Source organism: Strix aluco, chromosome 15 (assembly GCF_031877795.1).
Source record: "Strix aluco isolate bStrAlu1 chromosome 15, bStrAlu1.hap1, whole genome shotgun sequence".
Classification (NCBI taxonomy): domain Eukaryota; kingdom Metazoa; phylum Chordata; class Aves; order Strigiformes; family Strigidae; genus Strix; species Strix aluco.
In genome coordinates, this window is record NC_133945.1 from 9,675,035 (window position 1) to 9,699,127 (window position 24,093).

General features: G+C 40.7%; 1 protein-coding gene across 2 annotated transcripts in view; it reads left to right on the forward strand.

Annotated features, from left to right (window-relative positions):
- Window positions 1-16,602, forward strand: part of CARD11 (caspase recruitment domain family member 11) — a 50,661-nt gene extending 34,059 nt beyond the window's left edge. For both annotated transcript variants that reach the window (XM_074841029.1, XM_074841030.1), the window contains exons 13-24: window positions 1,700-1,752; window positions 2,562-2,694; window positions 3,265-3,466; window positions 4,279-4,405; window positions 5,493-5,733; window positions 6,147-6,243; window positions 7,324-7,419; window positions 8,368-8,500; window positions 9,057-9,236; window positions 10,390-10,514; window positions 11,326-11,441; window positions 11,999-16,602. In XM_074841029.1, coding sequence (XP_074697130.1) covers window positions 1,700-1,752; window positions 2,562-2,694; window positions 3,265-3,466; window positions 4,279-4,405; window positions 5,493-5,733; window positions 6,147-6,243; window positions 7,324-7,419; window positions 8,368-8,500; window positions 9,057-9,236; window positions 10,390-10,514; window positions 11,326-11,441; window positions 11,999-12,203 — 1,708 coding nt within the window. In that variant the 3' untranslated portion in view covers window positions 12,204-16,602. The remainder of the gene's footprint in view (window positions 1-1,699; window positions 1,753-2,561; window positions 2,695-3,264; window positions 3,467-4,278; window positions 4,406-5,492; window positions 5,734-6,146; window positions 6,244-7,323; window positions 7,420-8,367; window positions 8,501-9,056; window positions 9,237-10,389; window positions 10,515-11,325; window positions 11,442-11,998) is intronic.
- The last annotated feature ends 7,491 nt before the right edge of the window (window positions 16,603-24,093 follow it).

Sequence of the window (24,093 nt, forward strand, 5' to 3'; positions counted from 1 at the left end):
TTTCCACTGAAGGCATCCTCAGCTAGTTCTCCCACATAATTTTCTAGGCTGCTGAGGATTTAGGCAGAGTTTATTCTAGTCTCCCTTAGATTCTCCTATATTGTCCTCCAAGCTCCTTTTTAAAGTGCGTTGTGTTAATTCAAGGTGGAGAGAAAGGGTTGTTTTATTAATGATTTGAATGTTTCATGTTTCAGGTGCTTAACTTGAAAAGCCTTTGACATGCCTGAACATTTAAATATTTGCAGTATATTACAGAATGCAGTAAAGATTACATGGATATTATTCATCTTGTGGACTTATTTCACTACAGCTCTGACTGTATCCTGTTCCATATGTTAAGGCATTGGAAGACTGAGCTGTACTGAAATCTGAGAATTTTCCTCATATTAGATACTCCTTCCCACTGGCATGTGGAAGGAAAAGATACCCTGGAGCAAGGTCTGAATGTGGCCTTACTTTGAGCTAATAATCACTAAAGTCAAGTATTTCAAGAGTATGCCCAAAAGTTCACTGTATTTTATAACTTTATAATTAGCCTGCTAAGGTTTTTTAACTTGTTTGTGAACATAATCCAAAATAATTGCTATTTGCATGCCAAGTTGCAGGTTTCACAGTTCATCCGATCTTGATTTGTGTGAAAAAAAGTGAGATCATAATTTAATGTAGGAAAAGGTATATTATTACCCAGCTTATGCATGGTATAAAAATAGCTGATTCTCCCCACACTGACTGCAAAAATTCACCCTTCACCTGAAGCCAAATATGAGGAATATCAGCTCCACAGGAGACCTACAAATCACGCTGAATAGGTAAAACAACAAGCTGTTATTTAAACAGCTTTGAAACCAAAGGACATGCTTTAATGAAGTCCTTCTAGTGAAGCAGACAGATCACTCACTTGGCTGACATCCCCATATCCTTTTAAGAGCAAAATTTTGGTGAATATTAACTGTTTGTTTTTAAGGCCAACTAATCGAGTCACCCTTAACAGGAAGGGTTGTGTCAGTGGGAGCTGGACTGGAACCAGAGCTGCGGTATAAGAGTTTCTGTGCAAAAGCTTGGTACATGTTGCCATCCTGTTACTGTAGGTATCTGAGTAACCATGCAAGGTGCTATTAAGCTGTTATAAAATGCTTCAAGTACTTTAAATCAAGCAGGTAAATTACTCCTTTAGGGCTGCACCTCAGTCACTCTCCTCGCATTCACTCTGTCCATCAGTGAACTTCTGACATTTTTGATCTATCATGGAAAAAACCCCATGCTGCACTGTATATATAGCAGACATTATGCAACCATTTATCTCAGTGCTGAAGCAGGTGTGGTGTACGTCACACATGTGAGACCATCACTCTGCAGCTTCCCTTTGTCTTCAGCAAACTCTTCATTCCTCACTGCTGTTAGCAATTCTTTCTTCTGAACCTTCTTGCAGCTTCACATGCTTCCCGTGTTGGCTGACACATATTGTCTTCCTGCGATCTTCCTACATCTTCCCTGGGCCCACAAGTATGTTACGTGCTTTTTTTTTTTTTTTTGCAGCTGCACCATTGTCTGATGCAACAGCTCCAACATCTTTCCTTTTCAGAGAAAAAGTTCATTTCACAACTTAATGAAATCTGCTGAAGTTACAGATCTGCTGAAAGCTGCAACAGCTTTTTCTCTCTCTCTCCTCCATTATCTTACACTTTGTTTTTAATTCCAGCCTGGTTGAAGAGGACAATGACAGCTTTGGATATGATGCTTTGGAACTAGATGGTAAGCAAGAGGATATCATGTATATAGTTTAACTATGTGATTAGCTCACCAGCTACAGATACTGTCAAATAATCAACTCCTGATCTAAATAAGATAGGACACATAGTCTGAGAAAAAATCAAGTCAGTTCGTCATAACAAGAAAACAAAGGGTCAACTAGGAGTGAGAATAAGAAAGCAGTTATTCCTGAAGAAATAAGTGGGAGAAGGATTAGACTGAATGAATAGATGGAGGGTCCTAGGCTGAGGTTTGCAGGTTGATAAGGCCACCTCCAGCCTTAAAATGAGGAAAGCATCAAATTGAGGGAGAAGCTGTCTCAAAAGAAGACAGAGCCAGGCTCTTCTCGATGCTACGCAATGAAGGGAGAAGAGGCAATGGGCACAAACTAAAGAACAAGCAATTCCATTTAAACGGAAAAAAAAAAAAAAAAAAGCTTTTTTACTGTGAGGGTGGTCAAACACTGGAACAGGGTTGTCCAGAGAGCTTGAGTAATCCCCATCCTTGGAGATATTCATAACCCAACTGGTCAGGTCCTGAGCAGTCCCCTCTGGCTGACCCTACTTTGAGCAGGGGGTTTGACTAGACAGTCTCCAGAGGTCCCTTCCACCTTGCTGTTCTGTGAGAGTGATCAGGCAGTAGTACCAGTAAGCAAGACTGACATTCCTTGCCTGTGGACATGAATCATGCCTCTGCATCAGGAATATCCTCCTTCAGCTTTGGCTGAAGAACATGGAAAAACATTCATTTTCCCTTTTTCCATCTTTGTCACTCTATCTAGGACTCATTTTCATTCTTGTTAATCTTTTCAGATGACAGTCATGACAGGCAGTCACATGGAGCTCCTTCGGTGCACTCTTCCTCTTCTTCTCATCAGTCAGAAGGCCTGGATGCCTATGAGCTTGAGCATGTCAACTCCATATTTAGAAAGTTCTCTCTGGAAAGGTATTTGAGATGCCAGTTTACCTGCCTTAGAGACTGAGGGGAAGGGCTACTGTGGTAGAGATCCTCCATTTATCTATTAGTTGCTGAAGATATAATGGCAGGAATATGGTGTCACAAGTTGTTATTTGACACACATATCTCATGATGCTGTGCTCAGTCTTTACTTCTCTATGTTGGCAGCAGTATAACAAGTTATTTTGGAGCCCTTTCATATCCTATAAACCAATGAAAGTCACCCTAAAATTTCAAAAACTTCAAGGCAGATAAAATGTTCTAGAGACTTAACTTTATCCTTGTGATCTTGTTATCTTGCTGCCACAGGTTGCTAGGTGAGGTACTATTATACATCTGAGTTATTCAGTCGTGTCAGAGCACTTGAAGCTATCCAGATGCTCTTCTCCAGAACTTATGCAGTAATGAGAAGGATTTCTTTTAGAGTCCTTAGATCCTAGTGCTTGCTAACATTAAAGATTTTATTCATATGTCTCCCATTTATCATGCATGGATTTAACTCTGGAGTGGTAACTAAAAACTGAGATAACTAATTGTTACTTCCTTTCATGAACACAGACCTTTCCGTCCCTCTGTCACATCTGTTGGTCGCATTAGAAACTCCTGCCATACTATCCAGCGCATAACACTGAACGGAGACAATCTCAATTCAGAAATCACTCTGGTTGGGGGTAACGATAAAGGGAGCTTTATTAGCTCTGTCAAGACAGGATCACTTGCAGAGAAAGCAGGCCTTCGGGAGGGACACCAAATCCTACTGGTGAGCATAAAATAATCAACAATCAGTGCTGGATGTCTGTCCACCTACACGCATGCATGCTCACCGCAATATTTTCCTTTGTTTCTTCTTTCATCTTGTATTAATGACAATGCATATGACCTATGCAGAAGAAAATCTGCTATTGACTATGAAAATATGGGAGAACAGTATTTAAAGTCATCCAACACACACGCACACTTTTGCACTTTATCGTAGCTCTGTATGGAAAAGATTAGGGAACTGATGCTATATTGTATAGTACAGCTCCTTTGAAAAGACTAGAATGGGATTTGCTCTCGACTTCCTAGTACTGTCCTGCCTACTTAGCTTAGCATGATGACTCCTAAACCATTCTTTAGAGTGGTCTGTCTTGGGACTGGACATGTTATGAACAGAAATGGATGTAGCTGCAATAAGAATGGGAAGAAGGGCTGCACAGCTGCATAGCTGTCCCTGGCATCACGTAAGCTGGAGTTCAGTGGTGCTTCTGCTAAGCTACTCTTTGCTTAGTTTTCTCTCCATTGCCAATGTTCCCAAACTATTTTCCTATTAAAATGGCTCTAAGGGGGGAAAAAACCCCTCACAACTTATATTCCTGCACTACTTACTACTGGGAAGTCTGGGATTGTCAAAGAGCTGCAGTTCTGTTGACTGCTAGCATTCCTAATTTGAGAGAAAGTAAATTAAATAATTAGAATGTAATCTGCATCCTGATAGCAAAGTATCTGCATTGTTTAATCAGAAAAAGGTGATGGTGCTTAACAAAAAAAGATTGAACCCGCACTGGAGAGTAATATTTCTTTCATATCTAGTTGGAGGGCTGCATCAGAGGGGAAAATCAGAGTGTTCCCTTGGATACTTGCACAAAGGAAGAAGTTCACTGGACAATTCAGAGGTGCAGTGGTCCAGTAACACTCCAGTATAAATCAAATCACGAAGGTAAGAGCAAAAGTATTTCTCATCTCAAATAGTCCCAGGTCTATTATACTAACTTGTCTGGATGAGAACGACAGAACCAGAGTGTCCTTTGTGTTGGTATAAATCTGAAGCATGCCCACTGGTGTTAATTATAGCTACTCTGTGTAACTGCTCCAGCTCTTAGCTTTGTGGCTGAGAACAAAAAAAGCCCATATGCTTGTCACTACAGGACTCTGAAGAATTTACATGGTGGGCCAATAATGACATGACTCACAAAACACATTCAAGCTTATTTTTATGTACAGTTTTCTGTAACACAATGTGGTGAGCTGAAGTCGATTTAGCATTTACCTGATGGAGTTGACCTGTTTATTGCCTTTGTGGCTTTATCTTATCTTTAACAGCTGGAGTTCATGTGTGGTGAACGGAATTTGATTTTAGTGTTCATGGCCCATAATGATAATTTCAGGTTATGGATCAAAAATTACATTCTAAAATCCATTTTTTACTGGTGTATATAAATTTGCGGGGTTTTTTTTAAATGCTGGTTAGAGAATTTCAGCTGCATAGATCACACTGGAAGTGATGTCTTTGATTTTCTTTGATGTTTTCAAAGGTAAGAAAGACTATTGCAATTTTTTTTGAGCACCACTTAACTGCAGATAAAGCAAGTTATAGATTGTGGGAGTGTCAATTAGAGCTAATAATAAGGGGAATAGCTTGTCATTAAAACTGGTAGCAGAACTCAAGCTGTACTTAGAGTATAGAGCTATAGCTGTGTCTGCATCTTTGCTGAGAAGTTCTCTGTTTCACAGGTCATGTGTGGAGTATTGAAAATGGAGTTACCTAAAAGTATCATTATAATGAGAATATTCTCACAAATTCTGATACCAGCAGCATGAGCTGTTTCTGAATCAATGCCCCGTTAGTGTCTTTAAGGTGCAGGCCTGGAACCTTGTTGTAACCAGTGTAACTAGCACTCTGGAAGTATAAACCCTTTCTCGGAGGAGCCTCAGAAGTTTGTGCTGTGTGCTGCTCCCAGAGGATGCCCAGGAATGCAGCAGTACTGAGGTCTGATCATGCTTCCCCCCTTCCTTCGATGCTGCAGGGTACCGGAAACTGCTGTCAGAACTGGAAGAAGGGCTGATCACATCGGGGGACTCGTTTCATATCCGCTTGAATCTGAACATCTCCAGCCAGCTGGACTGTTGTTCCCTGTCAGTGAAGTGTGATGAGATTGTTCATATTCTTGACACCATGTACCAGGGGAGGTGTGAGTGGCTGTGTGCCAGAGTCGATCCGTTCAGCGACAGGGACCTGGAGATGGGGACCATTCCCAGCTACAGCCGGTGAGCGTAATGCTGAGTGACCACAGCTGAGAGCAGTGGTTCTGTAAACAGGGAAATTAATGACTGCTGTAAGGAAGGAGGTATATGTCTTAATTTTTGAGATAAGGCCTGGTGATGTTAAACTGTAATATGAGCTATAAAGCCTTAGAAAGGAGACTCCAGGTATTACCTGAAGGAATAATGTGGGTTTCTCAAAAAGTATCATAGGAAAATATGCCATGGAGATTCTTTAATCCTTAACTGCACTGCAGTCCTGCTCATTATTTTGTTCCTGCATTTACTGTGTGGTTCAGTCAGGCCTCACTGTTACTTCTATTTAATCTTTTCTGTAGGCACAGACCCATTGCAATCCAGCTTTCTTCTGAGTGGTTTCAAAGATACCTTGATCTATGTGATTCCATCCTTTCTTTCAGAGCCCAGCAACTTCTTTTGGTGAAGCTGCAGCGGTTGATGCACAGAGGAAGCAAGGATGAGACAGAAAGCTCATATAATACCCTTCGGGCACTCCGGGTAAGTATCTACAAACAAGGTCTTTTTAACACCTGATAGTGCACTGCTACTTGTTGTTCATTATGTTAATTTTAGAGAAAGCCCTGTTTGCACTCTGTGTAGGTTTTGATTGTGCCAGGCAATGGGCACCTTATGTTTGCTTTAAATAATATTGTCCCTGACAATGGATCTAGCTCTGGCACACTATTAACCCTTCCAGCTATGAGGGAGTACACTTTGAAAGTCTAATACCTGTTCTGTGTCTTAATTAATCCTTTTCATTCTTCTCTGCCTCTAAGCCTCTAATGCATCTTCATATCCACATGAGGAAGAAGCTGTGTTCTTGGAGTTAGTAATCAGAATTATTTGTCTTCTACTATGAACAAGCATCTAATCCACAGAGCTACCACTGTCCCATATTAGAAAGACCTGCCTCTTCCAACCTATACAGTATGGAGATAAGTGGGATTATCAGGTCTTCACGTACTGACAGTTTCTCCTTTTCCTTCAGTTAAAATAATTTGATTTTTCTTTCTTTAGACTCAAGAATTCCATCTTTACATAATTAAAAACTAACTTCCTGGTGTATTAGTTACCATAAGTTATTTTTAGAGCTTGGGAGACGTATATGCCTCTAACATTTGCAGAGACACTGTAGCCAGTGCTTGTATTTGATTTCAGTCAAGGTTAAGTGTCACGCATTCCTTCTGTACTTCAGTCCCCACTGATCAAAGGGACAGAGATCACTGGCAGAGATGCTAGTGAAAGCAAAAGCTTTGCATGCTATTTCTTGGTGCAGAAATTACCTCTTTCATAAGCTGTAGAGAGCAGTCTCCTGTGAAGAAAGGGACGTGGAAGAGCAGTAACAGAAGCTGTGTTTCTCAGCGTAGGCCATGCTATGTCTACAGTTTGCTTAGAACATTATATTTGGGATAGATATCAATCAATCACTATCCCTTTTATTGGAAATATAAAATACCTGCTTTTGCTTGTTCTGTTTCTTGAATGCTGTGATTAAAAAAAAAAAAAAAAGAAAAGAAAAAGAAAAAAAAGGAAAAAAAGAGGGAGGGAAAGAAAAATTCCTGTGTTATTTTTTACTAGAATACATTGCAGCCAGAGGAGCCTGCCCCACCGAATGACCCAAAGGCCAGTCCTCGCCTATCCAGAGCAAGCTTTCTTTTGGGCCAAATATTACAGGTAATAAAGTTCAAATCCTCAATGCAATGTCTGAAATAGTGGATTTGAACAGCAGATTTTCTCAGGCTAGCCTAATTTCCCCAGAAACCCCACCTCAGGTATAGAGGTTGTATCGGGATTTATTCCTATCAAAAAGAGATTTAATATATGAAAAGTATGAATGGGTTGTGTTTTCTAACCGCTCTTGTGGCATGGGGTGTTTATTTTTAAGTGCATGCCTTCCTTTACTGATGTAGCTTGATGAATCAAACATGTCTGCTGAGAGGCTGAAATGTGTTTTGCTTGAACCAGAAGGACAAATCCATTGGGCTTGACCAAATCCCCAAGACTCTGTGAGATAAGGTTCCATCAGAAAATAGTCCTTTAATTGTAGGTCAGTGACTCTGAGAGTGACAGAGACTGTGTGAGTGAAAGATAAAGTCTTGTGAAGGAAGATGGTTGTGAAGGTTAGCAAATACACAGGAGGAGGAATTAATATTTGGATAGAGGAAGAGTTGGGTGGATGAGGAATGAAAGCATGAAGCCTATTTCTTGGTATAAAAATGTGACATTTGGGAGCTTTTAAGTCTCTCTAGTACAGCAAAGAAGAGGCAGAGTTTTGGCTATAACCTGTGATACATTTGTGCAAATACTCAGAGCGGGTATGTTACTCTGCTGTGGACATATCAGTGCTTGTACTGGTGACAGCAGGGAGCTCTGTGAAGAAAAAAACATGCCGCTTAAGAGCAGAGAACAAAAGAAGAAATCCCAAAGGGGATTAACAAAAGCTCTGAATCAAATCTATGATATTTAAAGAGCCTTAGAATTCAGTCAACAGATCCATGGAGTCTTGTCTTTGATGGACATAGGTAATTCAGATCTCGTAGATAACAAGTGTGGGCTGATGAATACATGGGACGATAAAGGATGTAAGAAATGAGGGTCAAATCTCTTTGTTCACCTTTGCAGTTTGTCAGTAGGTCTGAAAACAAATATAAGCGTATGAATAGCAATGAGCGAGTCCGTATCGTCACTGGCTGGCCCTCTGGTCTGGCACGGACCTCATCTGAAGCAAAGAAGCCATTGCCTGATAAGCTGGAAGGTATGGATATAAAATAGTAATAGCTTTTACACAGATGGCACTGATAGAAAGGCCTACATAAAGGTCTACGTAACAGCATGGCTGTGAAAAATGTCATAGGTCTTTCCTATTACTGGCATCTGTGATCTGCTCTGCAAAAATTCGACACCATTTGTGAGAAAAACTGATTTTGCTAGAAGTGCTTGAGGCAATAAGCTTTCATGAGCAAGTTTAGGACACTGAAACTTCCTGTTTAGATGGTAGTTCTTCCTAGGTGCTTTCTTGCTCTTTGTCCGAAAACGTTTAACTTGAAGTCAAGCTAATAAGCAGAAAGATTCTCCAAGCAAGTGTCCTGTTAAACTATGAAATAATCTCTTGAAAGCAAAAGTCACTTGAATTATTTAGTATTAGGTTGGACATCATGCTACTAGATAAATAGTAAAGACAACCTTGACAAAAGAGAAATGAGGACCAGTATGACTAACCATGTCACTTCTGGTTCATGTGTTTCTCCTTCTTTTTCTCCTAATACTGACGGAGAGGAAACCAGAGGATAAATGTCTTGTTCTTTACTCAGATTTGGATTCCGAAAGTGAAATCAATAAGAGACTCAGTCTGATCCCTTATAGCTTGGTGAGACCAATCCACTGTGAGCGCAGGCGCCCAGTACTTTTCACTCCCACCATGCTTGCCAAGACCTTGGTACAGAAGCTTCTCAACTCTGGAGGTGCCCTTGAATTCAACATATGCAAGCCAGGTAATGGGATAAGAGAGGACCATGACTGTTAACCCTCAGTGTTAGAAATATGAACATATATATGCGTGCACACGTAGGGGCATGTACATGTGATGGTTGTGTGAGGTACTTCAAGTCACATCAGAGTTATGTGTCACTGTAAATCCTGCTTTTTGAGAATATCTGAGATATTTGAATGTTTTTGAGACAGCCAATGCACGTGGTTATGAGAGTCACAATGTCTATGAATATTATCCATGTGTATGCTGTGTGGTTGCTAGGATGCCCCCGAGAGACTGAAATGCTGTGAGTGCTCTTTCTGTTTGCATACTGTTTGCATACTGCATATCTAGGCAATGTGAAATTTTGATTAATTTGTTTCTAGTATTTGCTATTATGAGGAATATCTTCCCTAGAGCAACTTTAGGTTTCTATCTTATCCAAGGCTATGAAGATTGTGCATTTGATCTACCCGAAAGACTGATTTTCTTCCATGCTAAGTATTTACCATTAAAGCAATATGCAGTACCGTGATTGCTATAGGGCAGGATTGTATACAACACAGCATTAAACATAGCTGATGTTTCATTTTTACACTAATATTGAATACCCACTGCATAGTATGCAGTCTTACAGTTATCCAGACAGAGAAACGGAAAAGTTAAGTATTATAATAAATATCCCCTGTCTTGCAACATAAAACAAAAGCTTTGATGTAGAGCTGCAATTCACAAGGGGGCCAGTATCACACATTGCAACCTAAGCCAAATTTTTTGAAACTTTAAACACAAATGTTGCAACACTAAATCCTTGTTTTAGGAGCCTATACTGAAGAGACCTTCTTTTTTTAGCACTTCTCAGCATCCCTGAAATGTTACTATATAACATTAGGTGCTGGAATTGTATTTACTGTTTTAATTTAATGCCTTCATAGTGTTGTAGTAATTGCCCAAGGACTCATTGGTGCAGGATATAGCTGAGATGCTCAGCTGTGATCAGATTAGGCTTTAATTGAATTCAATGGAAGAAATGAGGCAGCTGTTAAGACAATTCATTGCTCGTCTTCTTTCACCGAACCATCCTTACATCCTATGTGAAGAGGTACTACTGGATAGTTTTCGAGGTGTTCTGTTGTTGTAATCTTCATTTTGTCCTCACCCACATCTCTTTCCAGATGTTGTAACAAAGGAAGAGTTCTTAAGGAAGCAAAGAACGGAGACTATCATCTTCAGCAGAGAAAAGAATTTGAACACATATGAATGTATTGTACCTGCCAATATTGAGGCTGTCACTGCCAAGGTGCTCAGAGTACTCTGTATCCCTTCGATAGGCTGCCTGTCAATCTGTCTGCAGTGTGTGTTTCTTCTTGAATAAGAGACTGACCAATTTACAGTTGCATGTTCTCTCTCGCTTGCCCACCTTCAATCTCAGATTTGTATTTATTCCCTCAAATGGCTTTTATTTGTGCTCTTGCTTTTCCTTTTCTTTTTCATGCTCAGCCATATCCTTTTATATTCTCGCTCATTCCCTGGGATGGCCCACACTGATGCAGCAAAAATTCAGTTCCTTCTCATATCATAAGTATATATGAATGTGCGAAAGAGTAAGAGATACAAGGACCTAGACAAAAGAAAGGATAGCCTGAAACACAGACACGGGGTTGTACAGTACAAAGATAACAATGTCAGAGTAGAGTATCAGGTATCAAATAGAGGAGATTTGATGCACAGCATGAAAAAAAGGAGAATTAAAGTGATGTTTTTTTCTCTTACAAGTAGTTGCAGATGTTCTCTCTGAACAAAGAGCAAGTATGTGTGTTTGTGTATATATGTAAAACTGGTATTTTATCATAGTCTTCATCTTGAAATCAATCCATTTCTATTTAAAACCTTTTCAGAAAGCTATTAAGCTCAGCTGTTATTTGACTGACTAGTTGTAAACCAGTAGGAGGAGTTTGGACTTTAAATGTATATTTGATTAAAAGGTTTTAAATCAGTACAGTGGTAAATGGAGAGCTTTTCAGCTGACCCCATAAGGTATGGATACCTTTATCTCTAGATTCCACAGCAGTGAATGTCCCTTTGTAACACTGTTATGACTTTGTTTTTAGAACAAGCATTGTCTCTTGGAAGCTGGAATAAGCTGCACAAAGGATTTAATCAAAGCCAAGATATATCCTATTGTTCTCTTTATCAGAGTCTCAGAGAAAAACATCAAGAGGTTCAGGTAACATATCAAACCTTTTGCATATTTGATATTCCGTCTTATTCAGTGAATAATTCTCAAGTCCAATAATGTTCTCGCTGAGAGAAATAAAGAACCTCTTCTCTCTTCATCTGGTGCTTCTATGTGCACTATTTCCTCCCATGACTCCTCCAGATCTTACAACCAGAGAAAGCAGGAATTCCCCAAATCTAGCACTCCTTCACTGTCACTGATAGGAATGAGCATTGTGGGAGGATGAGACTGAAGAATATGTGGTTTTCTCCATGCTCAGCACTCCCACAGCATTTCTTAAGGTAATGCTAGCTGGAAGAGGAAAGGTCGTAAACACTTGCACTCTCCCTACATTCAATCCTCTTAAATTGTTTCCCCATAGCAAATATTTTTCCTTGGGGGCAGCATGGAGATAAGGGGAGGATAGACCTGGAGTAGCTGTATTCTCCACTGCTTTTATTGCTTGTATATAGTCAGTAGAAAATAAATTCTTGATGGGACAGCTGGGACTACAGGATGAACTTAAAATGTAAGACATTTATTTTTGGTCTGCTTATTTGATACAGGAAACTATTGCCAAAGCCGGAGACTGAAGATGAGTTTTTACGTATGTGCCGTCTGAAGGAGAAAGAACTGGAAGCACTGCCATGTCTTTATGCCTCTGTAGAGGCAGATGCATGGAGCAGTATTGAAGATCTTATCCGAACAATAAAAGACCGGATCGGAGAAGAGCAGCGTAAAACCATCTGGATAGATGAAGATCAGCTATAAAAAACAATAAGCAAAATGGAGCTCTTTGGTGACAAAAGGACATATCCAGGTGGAGCAGGGGCTCACAGAATTCTGTGATTAGGTGCCCAGTGCTCACTCCTGTTTCACCCTTGCTGGCTGGGGACTTCCTGCTGGCAGAATGCATGTATGGAATGGAACTGGAGCTGTGTTGAATAGCCAGTGTCTCAGATGCTGAGGATCTAGGTTGTGGGTCAAACCACAGCCACCACCACAACTTCTGTCCCACCAGCATCTCTTAAGGGTCAGAAGCTGTTTAACATGTGAGAAGGACAAAGATCTTGAGAGGGAGCTTGGGGTAATTTATTATTTAAAAAAAATAGATCTCCTTTGGTTCATTGAAAACTTCTGATGAGACCAGATAAGTGGAATCTAAGAGAATTAAGCATGGGGATTGGGCTAAAGGATATGAAATTGAGATGTACCCCACACACACCCTGAGGTGAGGTTCTGAGCACACCCAATTAAGGAAGCTGAAGGCAGACTGGTAGCAACAGCAACACTACTGCTGATGGCTGTAGCAGCTCTGTAACCCTGTTCCTCCCTAACCATTTTAATCAGAAGAGAAGAAAATATCTATTATTCCTGGCATTAATTAAAACAACTATTTTCCCTTCCTTTTTAAACCCCAGTTTTATTTAACAGTTTTGCAGGTTTCCTTTGTAGTCCTGGCACTTACAGGAAAATAGACTCCACTGTCCCAGTGGCACATCAGATCTTTCCAGATCTACCAGTGTTTCATTTAGCTTATCCCTACCTCTGCATTGTATTCATTTATACATCTCTCAGTTTTTAACATTTTTCACTTGTGGAAAACACCATGGTGCCTTCTCCAGACAACAGGTTTCTCTGTTTCTCCACTGAAATCTGTATTTCTGTACAACATCATTGCCTGCCAACATGCCTGCTCTCAACAGGAGGGACTGTTCTTAGAAGAAGAAAAGGGGAATTTCATAAGCCAGTAATCACTGTGAGCCACTCAGTCCTTGACCTCTCTGCCATGATTGACAGCAAGGAGACCAGCAAGCATCACACTGTGCTGTGGCCAAGCAGGATAATATTTTCAAAAGTGTGTGCGTGACTTAGAAGACCACATCCCATTTTCAAAAGTACTTAACTCTTCAGAGAGATTAAGTTCCACTGATAATGAGCAGGACTTAGACTCCTAAATCTCTTCAGTCTTTTAAAATTTTTCCTCTATACATTAGACACTGTACTGAGACTGCCAAATTGATTCAATAAAACTGACCAGATAATAATGACTTGCACAATTGCTGATCTGAAATGCAATAAAAATTGACCTACAGATGAAGAGTTGTATACCCCGTTATCCTTAGATCCTTCGTTCCTTGCCATATTCCTCCCTTTTAAGATGCATTTAATAACATATTTACCTTTGCTTCTGTGTTCATCCCAAGTCCCCCATCTTGATGCTTCAGGCTGGTGCACAGCAGCTGGCAATAAAAAGACAAAATCCAAGCAAAACATCTGGCCTGGTTGCCCTCACTAGATTAACGGCTACATTGTCTTTGCAGTGAGGTTCTGATGTGATTGTCTCTCAGGTAGATCGGGTCAGTTCATATTGGCTTGTATGATTGTGCTTTTCTGCTCTTCTCTTTTATACACATCATTTTTTAACTAATGATATCTTCTAGAAGTCATTTGTGTCACTTTACATCTAATTTCTGCTCTTGCATTTCTCAAATTATTAATGTTTGAAAGACTGTTCATAGCTAGCATTTCTCAGAGATAGCTCTTTACCTGCCCAGTGCCATCTGTTTGGGCTGTGCAAGTGGAGGGATACTACTATTTTGCAATCTCTTTACAAAGTACAGGCTGCATACACAATTTGCAACTCCCTCCAGGGCAAAGAATAACAACCAGTTGGGGTATATATAGAACAAATTGGATGATTCTTCAGAGATCCTCTGTAGCTCAAGCAGAAATAAGAAAGTATTAGTTGAAAAAGCTAAGCCTTCCAGGAGCATTTTGCATTCATTCCTGATGTCCTGATAACGCAACCTTCTGTAACAGCTGCCTGTGGTTTGTTACTGCCCCTCTTGTGATAGTTTTTGAGTCCACAGCTGAGCAAAGGGAGGGAGCATTTCTCAGCTGTTTCAGCAAAAAGTTCAGCCAGGTCAGGGTCAGATCCCTTCAGGAGCAACCAGCTGACTGCTCACCAGACAGAACTCATAGGATGCTCGTGTCCCACTGGCTGTGCCACAGGGATCAGTAACATCTGGCAGAATGGCTAGAACAGATGGCTAGTATCTCAGGCTGCCATGGGTGTTTCTGCAGTGATCTTCTCTCACCACAGCTTTATATCTGAGCCCTCTTTACACGGACAACAGCTGTGGATGTGATTTATCTCACTTAACTTTAAACACAGGAAAGGTATATGCCAAAGTCTGAAGGAGGTTCCTTTTGCAATGGATGGAGATACACCTCCAAAGAGCTATTTGTCTAACTTACTGTAGATGGCTATCTCAGGATGAGATGAATTGCCCTCTGAACTGTCTGGGTTTTTTTCATGGACTATAGAAAGAAACTAGAGAATTAGCCTGGCCTTTAGCATTTAGCTTTTTGATCTGTAATTTAGGACAGCTAAACCAGCTTATAGGAAAAGTGGAACAAGAGATTGAGGCAGAGAACAACAAGCAATCTAATTATTTCTGTGAAACAAGAGAGGAGTGAATACATGGAACAGACTTTTCTTCTTGGTATCCAGGTGCATCTCCTGTAAACTCCCAGCTCTGCAGATACTATAAGGCATTGTGGTTGTCTACTCCTGTGATGCAAAGCAACCAGATTCTGTTAAGTGAAGTTCACTGACAGAGCTCTGTGCTGTGGCCTGCATAACCCTCATCTCTCTTTCACTCAGTGGAGAAGGACTGAAAACTGTATTCCCCCTTGACTTCTGGATGTGAACTCAAAGAGCAAATCTATAGCTGGAGCACATTCCCAAAACTGCAACAGAGCAAAAGGGGCCATTGTCATTTACGCTATCTGAGGAGGTGCTTCTGATCTAGATCCAAATGCTGTCCATCTAAACGGGAAGAAATTAACCTCTACATCTTTGGAAATATATTCAAAGCTACAGGCTTGAAAAGAGGCCATGAATTTCCCTAAATGTCAGAGTGTTGGAATGAGTGTGGATTCCAAGTCCTGAACTGGCAGATTTGAAGTGCAAACTTGGAACTTGGGCTGTAGATCATTGCAGTATTTTTCACTCTGTAAGTCTCACTTGTGAGGTATTGCTTTAAGCTACCAACCACTTCCCTCCTCGCATATCCATGTTATGTATACAAACCTGGGCTCCTCAGCACATCTACTAATGCCCGCCTAGGCATAGCCAGCTTCAGTAGTGATTGTATGGTTGAAAAACTGGAAGCAATGATTAAGGAAACAAAATAGAAATTGGAAATGTTGTAAATGTTTGTTGTAAACAGTATCACAAGTGAGTCAAAGCAGACTCTCAGCCTGATCTCATCAAAGTGTAAAGCTGCGTCCAGTTTTACGCTGGAGTATTCTTTGGGTGCTTTTGTATTGCTAGCACTTGGTATAAGATCAATAACTGGACTTGCAGGTAGCACTGAAATTCAGGTAACTTCTCTAACTCAGTCTAATAAAGAGAAAAATGCAAGCTGCAGACCCGAATTTGAACTGGATGCCATGCTTGGACACCAGAGTTCAGACCAAGCTGCCTGAGGGAAACATGTCTGGATACCAGTTGTATATATCTATCTAAGGTGAGCAACATTTACATCAATCCATTTTAAAATCAAATCACTCAAGGTTTTTAATTGAAGTTTGGGAACATTTCTCAGAAATTCGTATCTTAAGTTAAAAAAGGAGTTAACAGAAAGTCCAGGCAATTACTCTATATTTGGTATGCTACTTTTTCAGTAAAAAAGTGTAAAACATAGAATAATAACTGCCTTTCAAAATCTATTATTGGAAAACTACTTCTTTGTTCCTTTAAGAGTTCACAAGAGCTTGTTGAAAAATTTTCAGATATAGATTGTTCTTTGGAAAATGTCATTGAAAAATTGGCCACTAGAAAATGCAATTGGAAAATTTTTCAAAGGAATATTGTTCTGTTAGAACATGTGATTTCATCCAAATCAATTGTCTATGGAAATATTTCCATTCTAACATTTCATTTTTAAAAATTTAAAGTATTTCAATAATACTGAAGCAGTGCTTTTCAATGTTTCACATACTTTGAATCTTTCACCTAAAAATTTTTTTTCTTATAGTTGAAATATTTTTTAAAATCTACTTTTAAATATTTGATTTGATTGAAACACTTGTTGAAGAAAATTTTGTATTTGATGTTTATGTACTACAAAATAATGGAAGTAAAGGTTTATAGCTATCAGATGTGGTATAATGTCTATGATCACGAGAAAAAAATCAAACTGAATCTGGCTTTGCATTTTGTTTAGCTCTGCTGCTAAAATGATGTATTATATAAGTCAGTATCATGCAGTTCAGCACATTGGGGAATTGTTGCAGGTAAAAATTTCATGCAAACTTTATTACACGGAATTTGATATTCCTTTGAATCAGGATTCTGGCTGGAGGCAAAGCTGTCAATCGGTCTGTCTGCAGCACAGACAGCTCTGGCAGCACAATTTGCAAGGGAGTAGGAACACACACAAAGCAGACTTTTGCCTATGAACTTTAAGTGGAGATAGTTGCCAAAGCTGGAAAAGTGCCTGTAAACCTGTTAGAGGTTTCTGTATTCTTTTATTCCAAGCTATTTTCATGGCCTAGGGTTCGAAAATTCTGCAACAAGGATGAAGTCAGAGACACTATTCAGGTAGACTGACTTCAGCTCTGAGGGGTTCAGACTGTGGGAACCCTGGAGCTGTCACGGGGGTTACAAAACTCCGCGTGGGCACATAATGCTGAGATGTTTAAGCAGTAGTTATTATGCTGTCCCCTGGAGACTGGAAAAGCAAGACATAGTTAGGGCCTTGGGACTTCTGGGAGAGCAACATTCTAGAATTTTGCAATTATTTGAATTGAGTACTCCGAGTCATTCAGTATTAATCAGCTTATACTGTGAAGCCCATCAGATATGTTCCCCTTTGGTGCAGTTACTATCTCACAGAATCACACAGAATCACAGAATCACCTAGGTTGGAAAGGACCTTGAAGATCATCTAGTCCAACCGTTAACCTAGCACTGACAGATCCCAACTACACCATATCCCTCAGCGCTATGTCGACCCGACTCTAAAACCCCTCCAGGGATGGGGACTCCACCACCTCCCTGGACAGTCCATTCCAACGCCTAACAACCCGTTCTGGAAAGAAATACTTCCTAATATCCAGTCTAAACCTTCCCTGGTGCAACTTGAGGCCATTACCTCTTGTTCTATTGCCTGTTACTTGGTTAAAGAGACTCATCCCCCCTCTCTGCACCCTCCTTTCAGGGAGTTGTAGAGGGCCATGAGGTCTCCCCTCAGCCTCCTCTTCTCCAGACTAAACCCCCCCAGTTCCCTCAGCCGCTCCCCATCAGACCTGTGCTCCAGACCCTGCACCAGCTCCATTGCCCTTCTCTGGACACGCTCGAGTCATTCAATGGCCTTTTTGGAGTGAGGGGCCCAAAAATGAACACAGTAATCGAGGTGCGGCCTTACCAGTCTCCCTTGCTTTCCTTCAGTTCTGAGAGCTGAATAGTATAGCACTGTTTTGCGCTATATACCATTAAAAGGTACACAAGATTTCAACCAAGACATTGTAATTCCTTTCTTATAAGTTACTTTGTTTTCTGCATTTCTCCTGCTTCCTCAGTTTCCAGAATTCTTGTTTGCTCTTCACTCCACGTAATGCATGGGCTGGTTCAGGGTTTGTAGCCCTGAGATCCTTCATCAGAGCACTGCTCTATGCAGTGGTCTAGTGCACCAAAAGATTAAGGAAAGTGTGTAAATTGAAACTGTAATTCTAGAAAAACCTTGTGCTTTACCAGACTTGTCTGTAGAAGAAAAAGGACACTCTCACATGGATCAATCCAATGTGCCTTTTGACTTTGGAGACCAAGTCCCAGTGTGATTTTTGGTTCAAGCACAGTGAACAGGGTTCTTTTCCCTGTCATTGCCTGGGACATCCCTCCTGGCATAGAAGGAGTTACACTGACACTGCTTTGCGGGATTTCTGCCCACACAGTACCTGGAGGAACTGGGGTAACCATTCTGTCTGACACTTTCCTGAACAGAAAACCTTATTCAGCCAACACACTGCTGAAAGACTATGACACGAAATTTCCTCCCGTGTCTTTCAGGTACTGCAGAATTCTGCTGTGCTCCCAGAAATCACACTTGATATTTCTGTAAAACTATCTCTCACCCTTAGGGATGATCCTGGACCCAAACACTGAAGAATCTGTGCCATTATTGTGGACTTTTCCCCCAACTCTTTCTAGTGTAAATTTTGATCTCTGTCTCTGAGCCTGCAAAAGCAAACAGGCGGTCTCCCATCCCTGCAGTTTTCATCTGCTTCTTTATGAAGAAGGTGTCGTTCACATCTTTGTACAGATAGAGGAAGTGGACTAAGAGCTGATGTGCCTTGTCCACACAAGTCAGTGACACGGGCTGGGTCCCCAGCCCCCGCACAGCGCTGGCTTCCCTCGGTCTACACTGCTCTAGTCTCAAGACTCTGAACGCGAGTATAATGCAAGTCTGGCAGCTGTATCAAGGATTTGAGTGGTGGCTGCCTTAGCGGTGAGATTTCTAGTTTGATTTGAGAACCCTACCAGTAAGCCAAGTTAGAACAACAGGAAGCTCATCCACCCGCCCTCCCCCGCCTCCTTTTTTCTGTTCCTCTGCTGCAGAAACTTTCTGATGTTTAGATCAGAGGCTCTCTGGGGTTAAATGCAGCATTAGTCACTGGAAAAAAAGGAAAAAAAGACCCTTTAAAAGCAGATGGTGGGTGATAGAGAACCTGTTTGAAAGTAAATATCTACAACAGCATGTCTGCTTCATCAGATATTAGCATCAAAAGCTGTCTGACAATTTAGCAACAAACAGCAATATTGATTTTCTTCCAAACTGCAACACAGAGAGACAAAGATGGAGAGATGGCTCTTTCATAGGATCCCTCGTCATGCCCAGGCAAATAACAAGACGGGGCCACCAGACAGTAAAGTACCTGCAACACCCAGTCCCATCAGTGTGGTAACAGCAACCTGTGGGTTAGAGGTTATTAAGGGATACACGAGAAAGTTCAGGTCTAGGCTTGTCAGGAGTGTGTGCAGAATAGAGTGGTACCATCCCAGGGATGAAGAACTGGGAATGGGGCCAGGACCAGGCTGTTCCCACCAGGGAAAATGGGAAGTAGTGTAAAGTAGTGGAGCTGGGGTGGAGTGTGGAAGAGCCCTGGGATGCAGCTTGCTTCCCTTGCTGTTTTCAGAGAATATGTGAATTAATTGCTGCAAAGCAATCTGAACAGTAATAGCTACCGCTTCACCTGTCCCTCCCTCAGATACAGTAGCCATCCTGACTTTTCAGGGCACTGGCAAAACAGCCATTTTGCCACCTTGGCAATCTGGGAAAATTCCACCTGAGAACTAAGATGTGACTGTGTTCTCCTTTATTCTCTGTCCCATTAACTTCTTTTTCACATGTTGGGAGAAAAGCCTCCTGGTGGTCAGCAGACAGATCTTGGAACCATTTCTTGATGACAAGTGTTTGGTATATCCAGTCCTTTGGAGAAGAGCTTCCTTTTTCTGATTTAAATTCACTGCAACTAGTGGTCTCACATCAATTATGTACACTTCTCCTTGTCCCTCTGTTTGAAATGTCAGTGAATCTGATAATTTTTGCTCACAGAAGTGGGGAACTAACAAGGATTTCTGGCACAGCCTGCAGTGATTGCATCTACCAAGGCATTAGCAAAACAGCAAGGAAACAGAAACAGACAGTGAAACTTGCTGAAGTTCAATCCCCTGCTCAAAAACTAGTATTCAGAGTAACTCCTAGCACAGCGCTCAAGAAGGCACCAGGGCACTTCAGGACAATGTTCAGGAAGGGTTACACAAGGCAATCTCTAGCTGTCGTTATGGGGACATCTAGAATGTTCAGGAAAGAAATAAACATGGTAAGAAATATAGAATAACTCATAATTAAACTGATTTATTCCTGGCATAAATGGACACAATTCCATTACCTTTCAGTTCTGTCTAAATATGCACCAGAAGGAACTAAGCTGGATATTGAATCTGACCTAGTTGGAGTTCTTTATAGCAGCATTACTGTATTGTTAAAATACTGTTTTAAGAGCCAATTTTTGGTTGTTGCCTTCATTTTTGCACCCTAGAGAAAGCCAGTGGGGTAAACTTCTAGTAAATGAATGTGAAAAATTGATGCCTGGTTCTAAGGGCACATTTATTAATATAACATCAAATCCAGTGGCTTACAACAGCTTCTCTCCCAAGCAGCTCTGCCCTCCAAGCACTGCCTACCCTGCTGTAGTAATGGTCTTTCTCTGACCAGCCTCCTGAAACAGTCAAGCAGTCTTCCAAAGACAACCTTACACTGGTGAGATTTAGCTTTGTCATTGTAGCATGTCTGCAGCATTTACTTTGCCATATCCTGGTGCTGAGCTGATTTGCTCATTATCAGATTGCTGTTTATTAATCAAAGCAGTAACAATGGGACAGAGAAGCTGGGATACAGCACAGACAGTGCTTCATTTGTTCCAATTGATTTTCCTATCACATTTTATTACTACTATTTACTTTGTATGCCTCAGTAAGATTGAACTGCACTGTGCAGTAGGGGTACGTACTTGAATTTCTCTTCTTTTTAGCTCTATTTCTATTATGATAGAACAGTAGGTTCTTCCAGAAACTAAGCCGTGACCTTCTCTGCTATAAAACAGCATATGGAGGTTTTGTGATAATTAGACTCCACCAGTGTGTGAAGTCCTGCAGGTGGAGTCCTAGGGAATTCCAGGAGAATCATGGATACTGAGCAGATCTGAAAATTAGATCTCCAAAATGACATCTTACAAATTCTCAGCACTGACCAGAGTCATTGCTGTAGCTAAAGCAGCTAGAAGGCATAAGGAGTGAGCATGCAGAATAGGCACACATGCTTAGGCTGGGACAATCGGGTGGTTTCAGGATGAGGTTTTGTCTTGCAGTAAAATTAATGGAGATGATGGTGATGATGTTTTTTCCTGCTTCTTTCTAGCTCTCTTCTAACGTTCACAAGCTGGATCTTTCAAACTTCAGCCAGCACATCTAAAACATCAGGGTAGACCAGACGATTACAGGCACGAGGTATGTGGTGGTTTATGGAAGTTGACGCATGGGTCTACAAAAAGACAAGGGATGGCACATGCTGTAAGACTGCATTCACCCTCTCCTTTCTGTAAACAAGGCTCACTAAGAACCAAAAGCAACTTAAAAACTGCATGAAAAAAACTATCAAAATCAGTGGCGGAGCTCCTATTTTCAGCACAGCTAGGATTTCACTCTAGAGATTTATAAGCATTTGAACTATATTTATTCTGAAATCGCTCCATTCAATGAGTACAACAGGAAACCCATGGTTGGCTGCAACTGTAGGTGTGAGATGCAGTTGCGTGGGGAGGTGATTAGAATATATTTTTCTAAAAAAGGTTTGTTTTCTACATTAATTTTATAATTAGCCTAATTCAGGAGTGTGGAGGCAGCTAGCAGGTGGTAGCATGTGTCATTAATAAAGTTCAAAACAGAAACCACAAATAGTCAGCTGAGCTGAAACTTTCCGTGGGCTCTTCACTGTTACTGGAAATGTGAGAGTCCCTCACACAGGAATTTCTTTCTTACCACGTGTTTTATCTTGCTGAGATGCTGTTTAGTAACTTAAGCAGAATGTGTGAATGTTTGTGTGTGCATGTGCAAAGACACATCTGTGTGCACATGTGCGCCACACAACAGAATGAGTCTACATAGATATGTGCAACATTATCCTCTTTGGGAACGTGCCACACAACATCAGGTAGAATTACCCTTTTTTTTTTTTTTTTTTTTTTTTTTTTTTACTAGCAGAACTGCTTCTTTTGTTCTACTAGAAGAAGCTTTTGGTTTTTAGAGCTGAGTTGTAGTGCCCTGGCTCCCTCTCTGAAGTACATACACACACTTGTCAGTTGTCCAACAGTGTCTGTGTAGTATGACTTGGAGCTTGTCTGATGGTTCCCTATCCTCCTGCAGCTGATGACCTTGAGCTGCACCGAATAATTATTTTCTCACTGGGTTTTTTCAGCAGCAGTAGGGGTAATTGAATGATTGTAAAATAGGATGCTAGGCCAGTAGGGGTTAAGTGAAAACTAAAATAATGCCATCTACGGGAACATTTTTTGGTCACACTTAAGGTCGCAGTCAGATAAAGGGTTAGGAAATATCAGCCTGAGACTTTGACATCACAAATGGGTTTCTGGAAGCACAGCTTGTGAGTGATGGGAGGGGGTGAGGAAGAAGGAAGGAGAATATACAGATACTGGTGGTGAATTCAACCTGAACTAAGTTCAGATGCCTGGATACGATTCACTTGAGCAGTATTGATCAGAGTGGAAACACTAAATATCTTTGTTAATCTGGCACTGTTTCATTCATGCTGTATTATTATCGTTATTAGAACCTGTGATTTACTGTGTCCAGCCTGGATCAAATTCAGCAGCTGTATTTCTCGAGATTATTTTTTCACCCTTTCTCACTGAAGTGCATTTATGGCAGCAGAAGTTTTACAGCTTTTTAAAAGAATGATGTCTCCCTCCAGTGGTGACATGATGCAGTTTCGGTTTCCAAAATCAATTAGGCCATGAGAGTCTGAGTAAAGGAGTGTGCATGACAATACACTTTCATGTGAAATAATTTTGTGACACATAGAAGAAGAGGATGACCCTTCATTATTAGCCACCTATTTTTATAACGTTTCTCCCAGTAGAACTACCCTGTGTCTTTGAAAATCCTCTCTTGTATGGCAAATCTCATTTTAATACTATTTGTTTTAACAGAATAGTTTAATATATGCAAATAGCACTGAATTCCCACTCAGTTAGCATGTTCATGTTTTACTATTTGGATAGTAATAGTTTTTATCTGGTGATTCCCGAGTTGTACAATGTAATACCGGGTTGAGTCCCATCACCCTGTGGCATGAGGTAATACAGTGCTTTAGACATTTTGTAGAAAAAATCTCTTTGGATTAAGCTGTTTTCAGTTCAGAAGAGACATGTTTGAGCCCTGGTCACCTTGTAACAGAAAGCCATATGGTACAAGTGCACTGGGGTGAAGAGATATTGATTTACCTTCTATAAAATAAATGTAAAGTCAAAAGCCTGAGCATTTTTCAGCGCCTCTCTAGTAGTCTGCCTGATTTGTGTGACCCTTGCTGCAAGCCCCAAGTCTCAGACCTTCCACTATACAACCCACACCTTTCTAATCATCCCTGAATTGCAGATTCATATTATGAGTTGCAAAACTTATGTGGCCTGTGTCGTGAGCTGCAAGTACTCCCTTATTCATCCATTTTGTGTTCCTTACTCAAGTTCTCTATTTTTCCCACCTCTCTCCTCACATTTCCATATCTGAGATGAACTTCATAAACCACTTTTCTTAACCTCCCTATGCCTTACTGTAGTCCCAGTAGAAACAGTGCAATATTAAAAAGGATATTAAAATAGCAGAGTGATACCTCAACACAGGAAACAGCAAGAAACATTATTCTGTTTAAACCAGTATTTAGTGTTAATTATGCTTTTCCTTCCAATAGTGAATAACCACTCAGTGCTGAAATTGGAAGACTTGCTCAGAAAGGGTTGCATGTGATTATTTGATTAGAACATGTCAGTGGTGCTTGTAGTTACCATTCTGCTG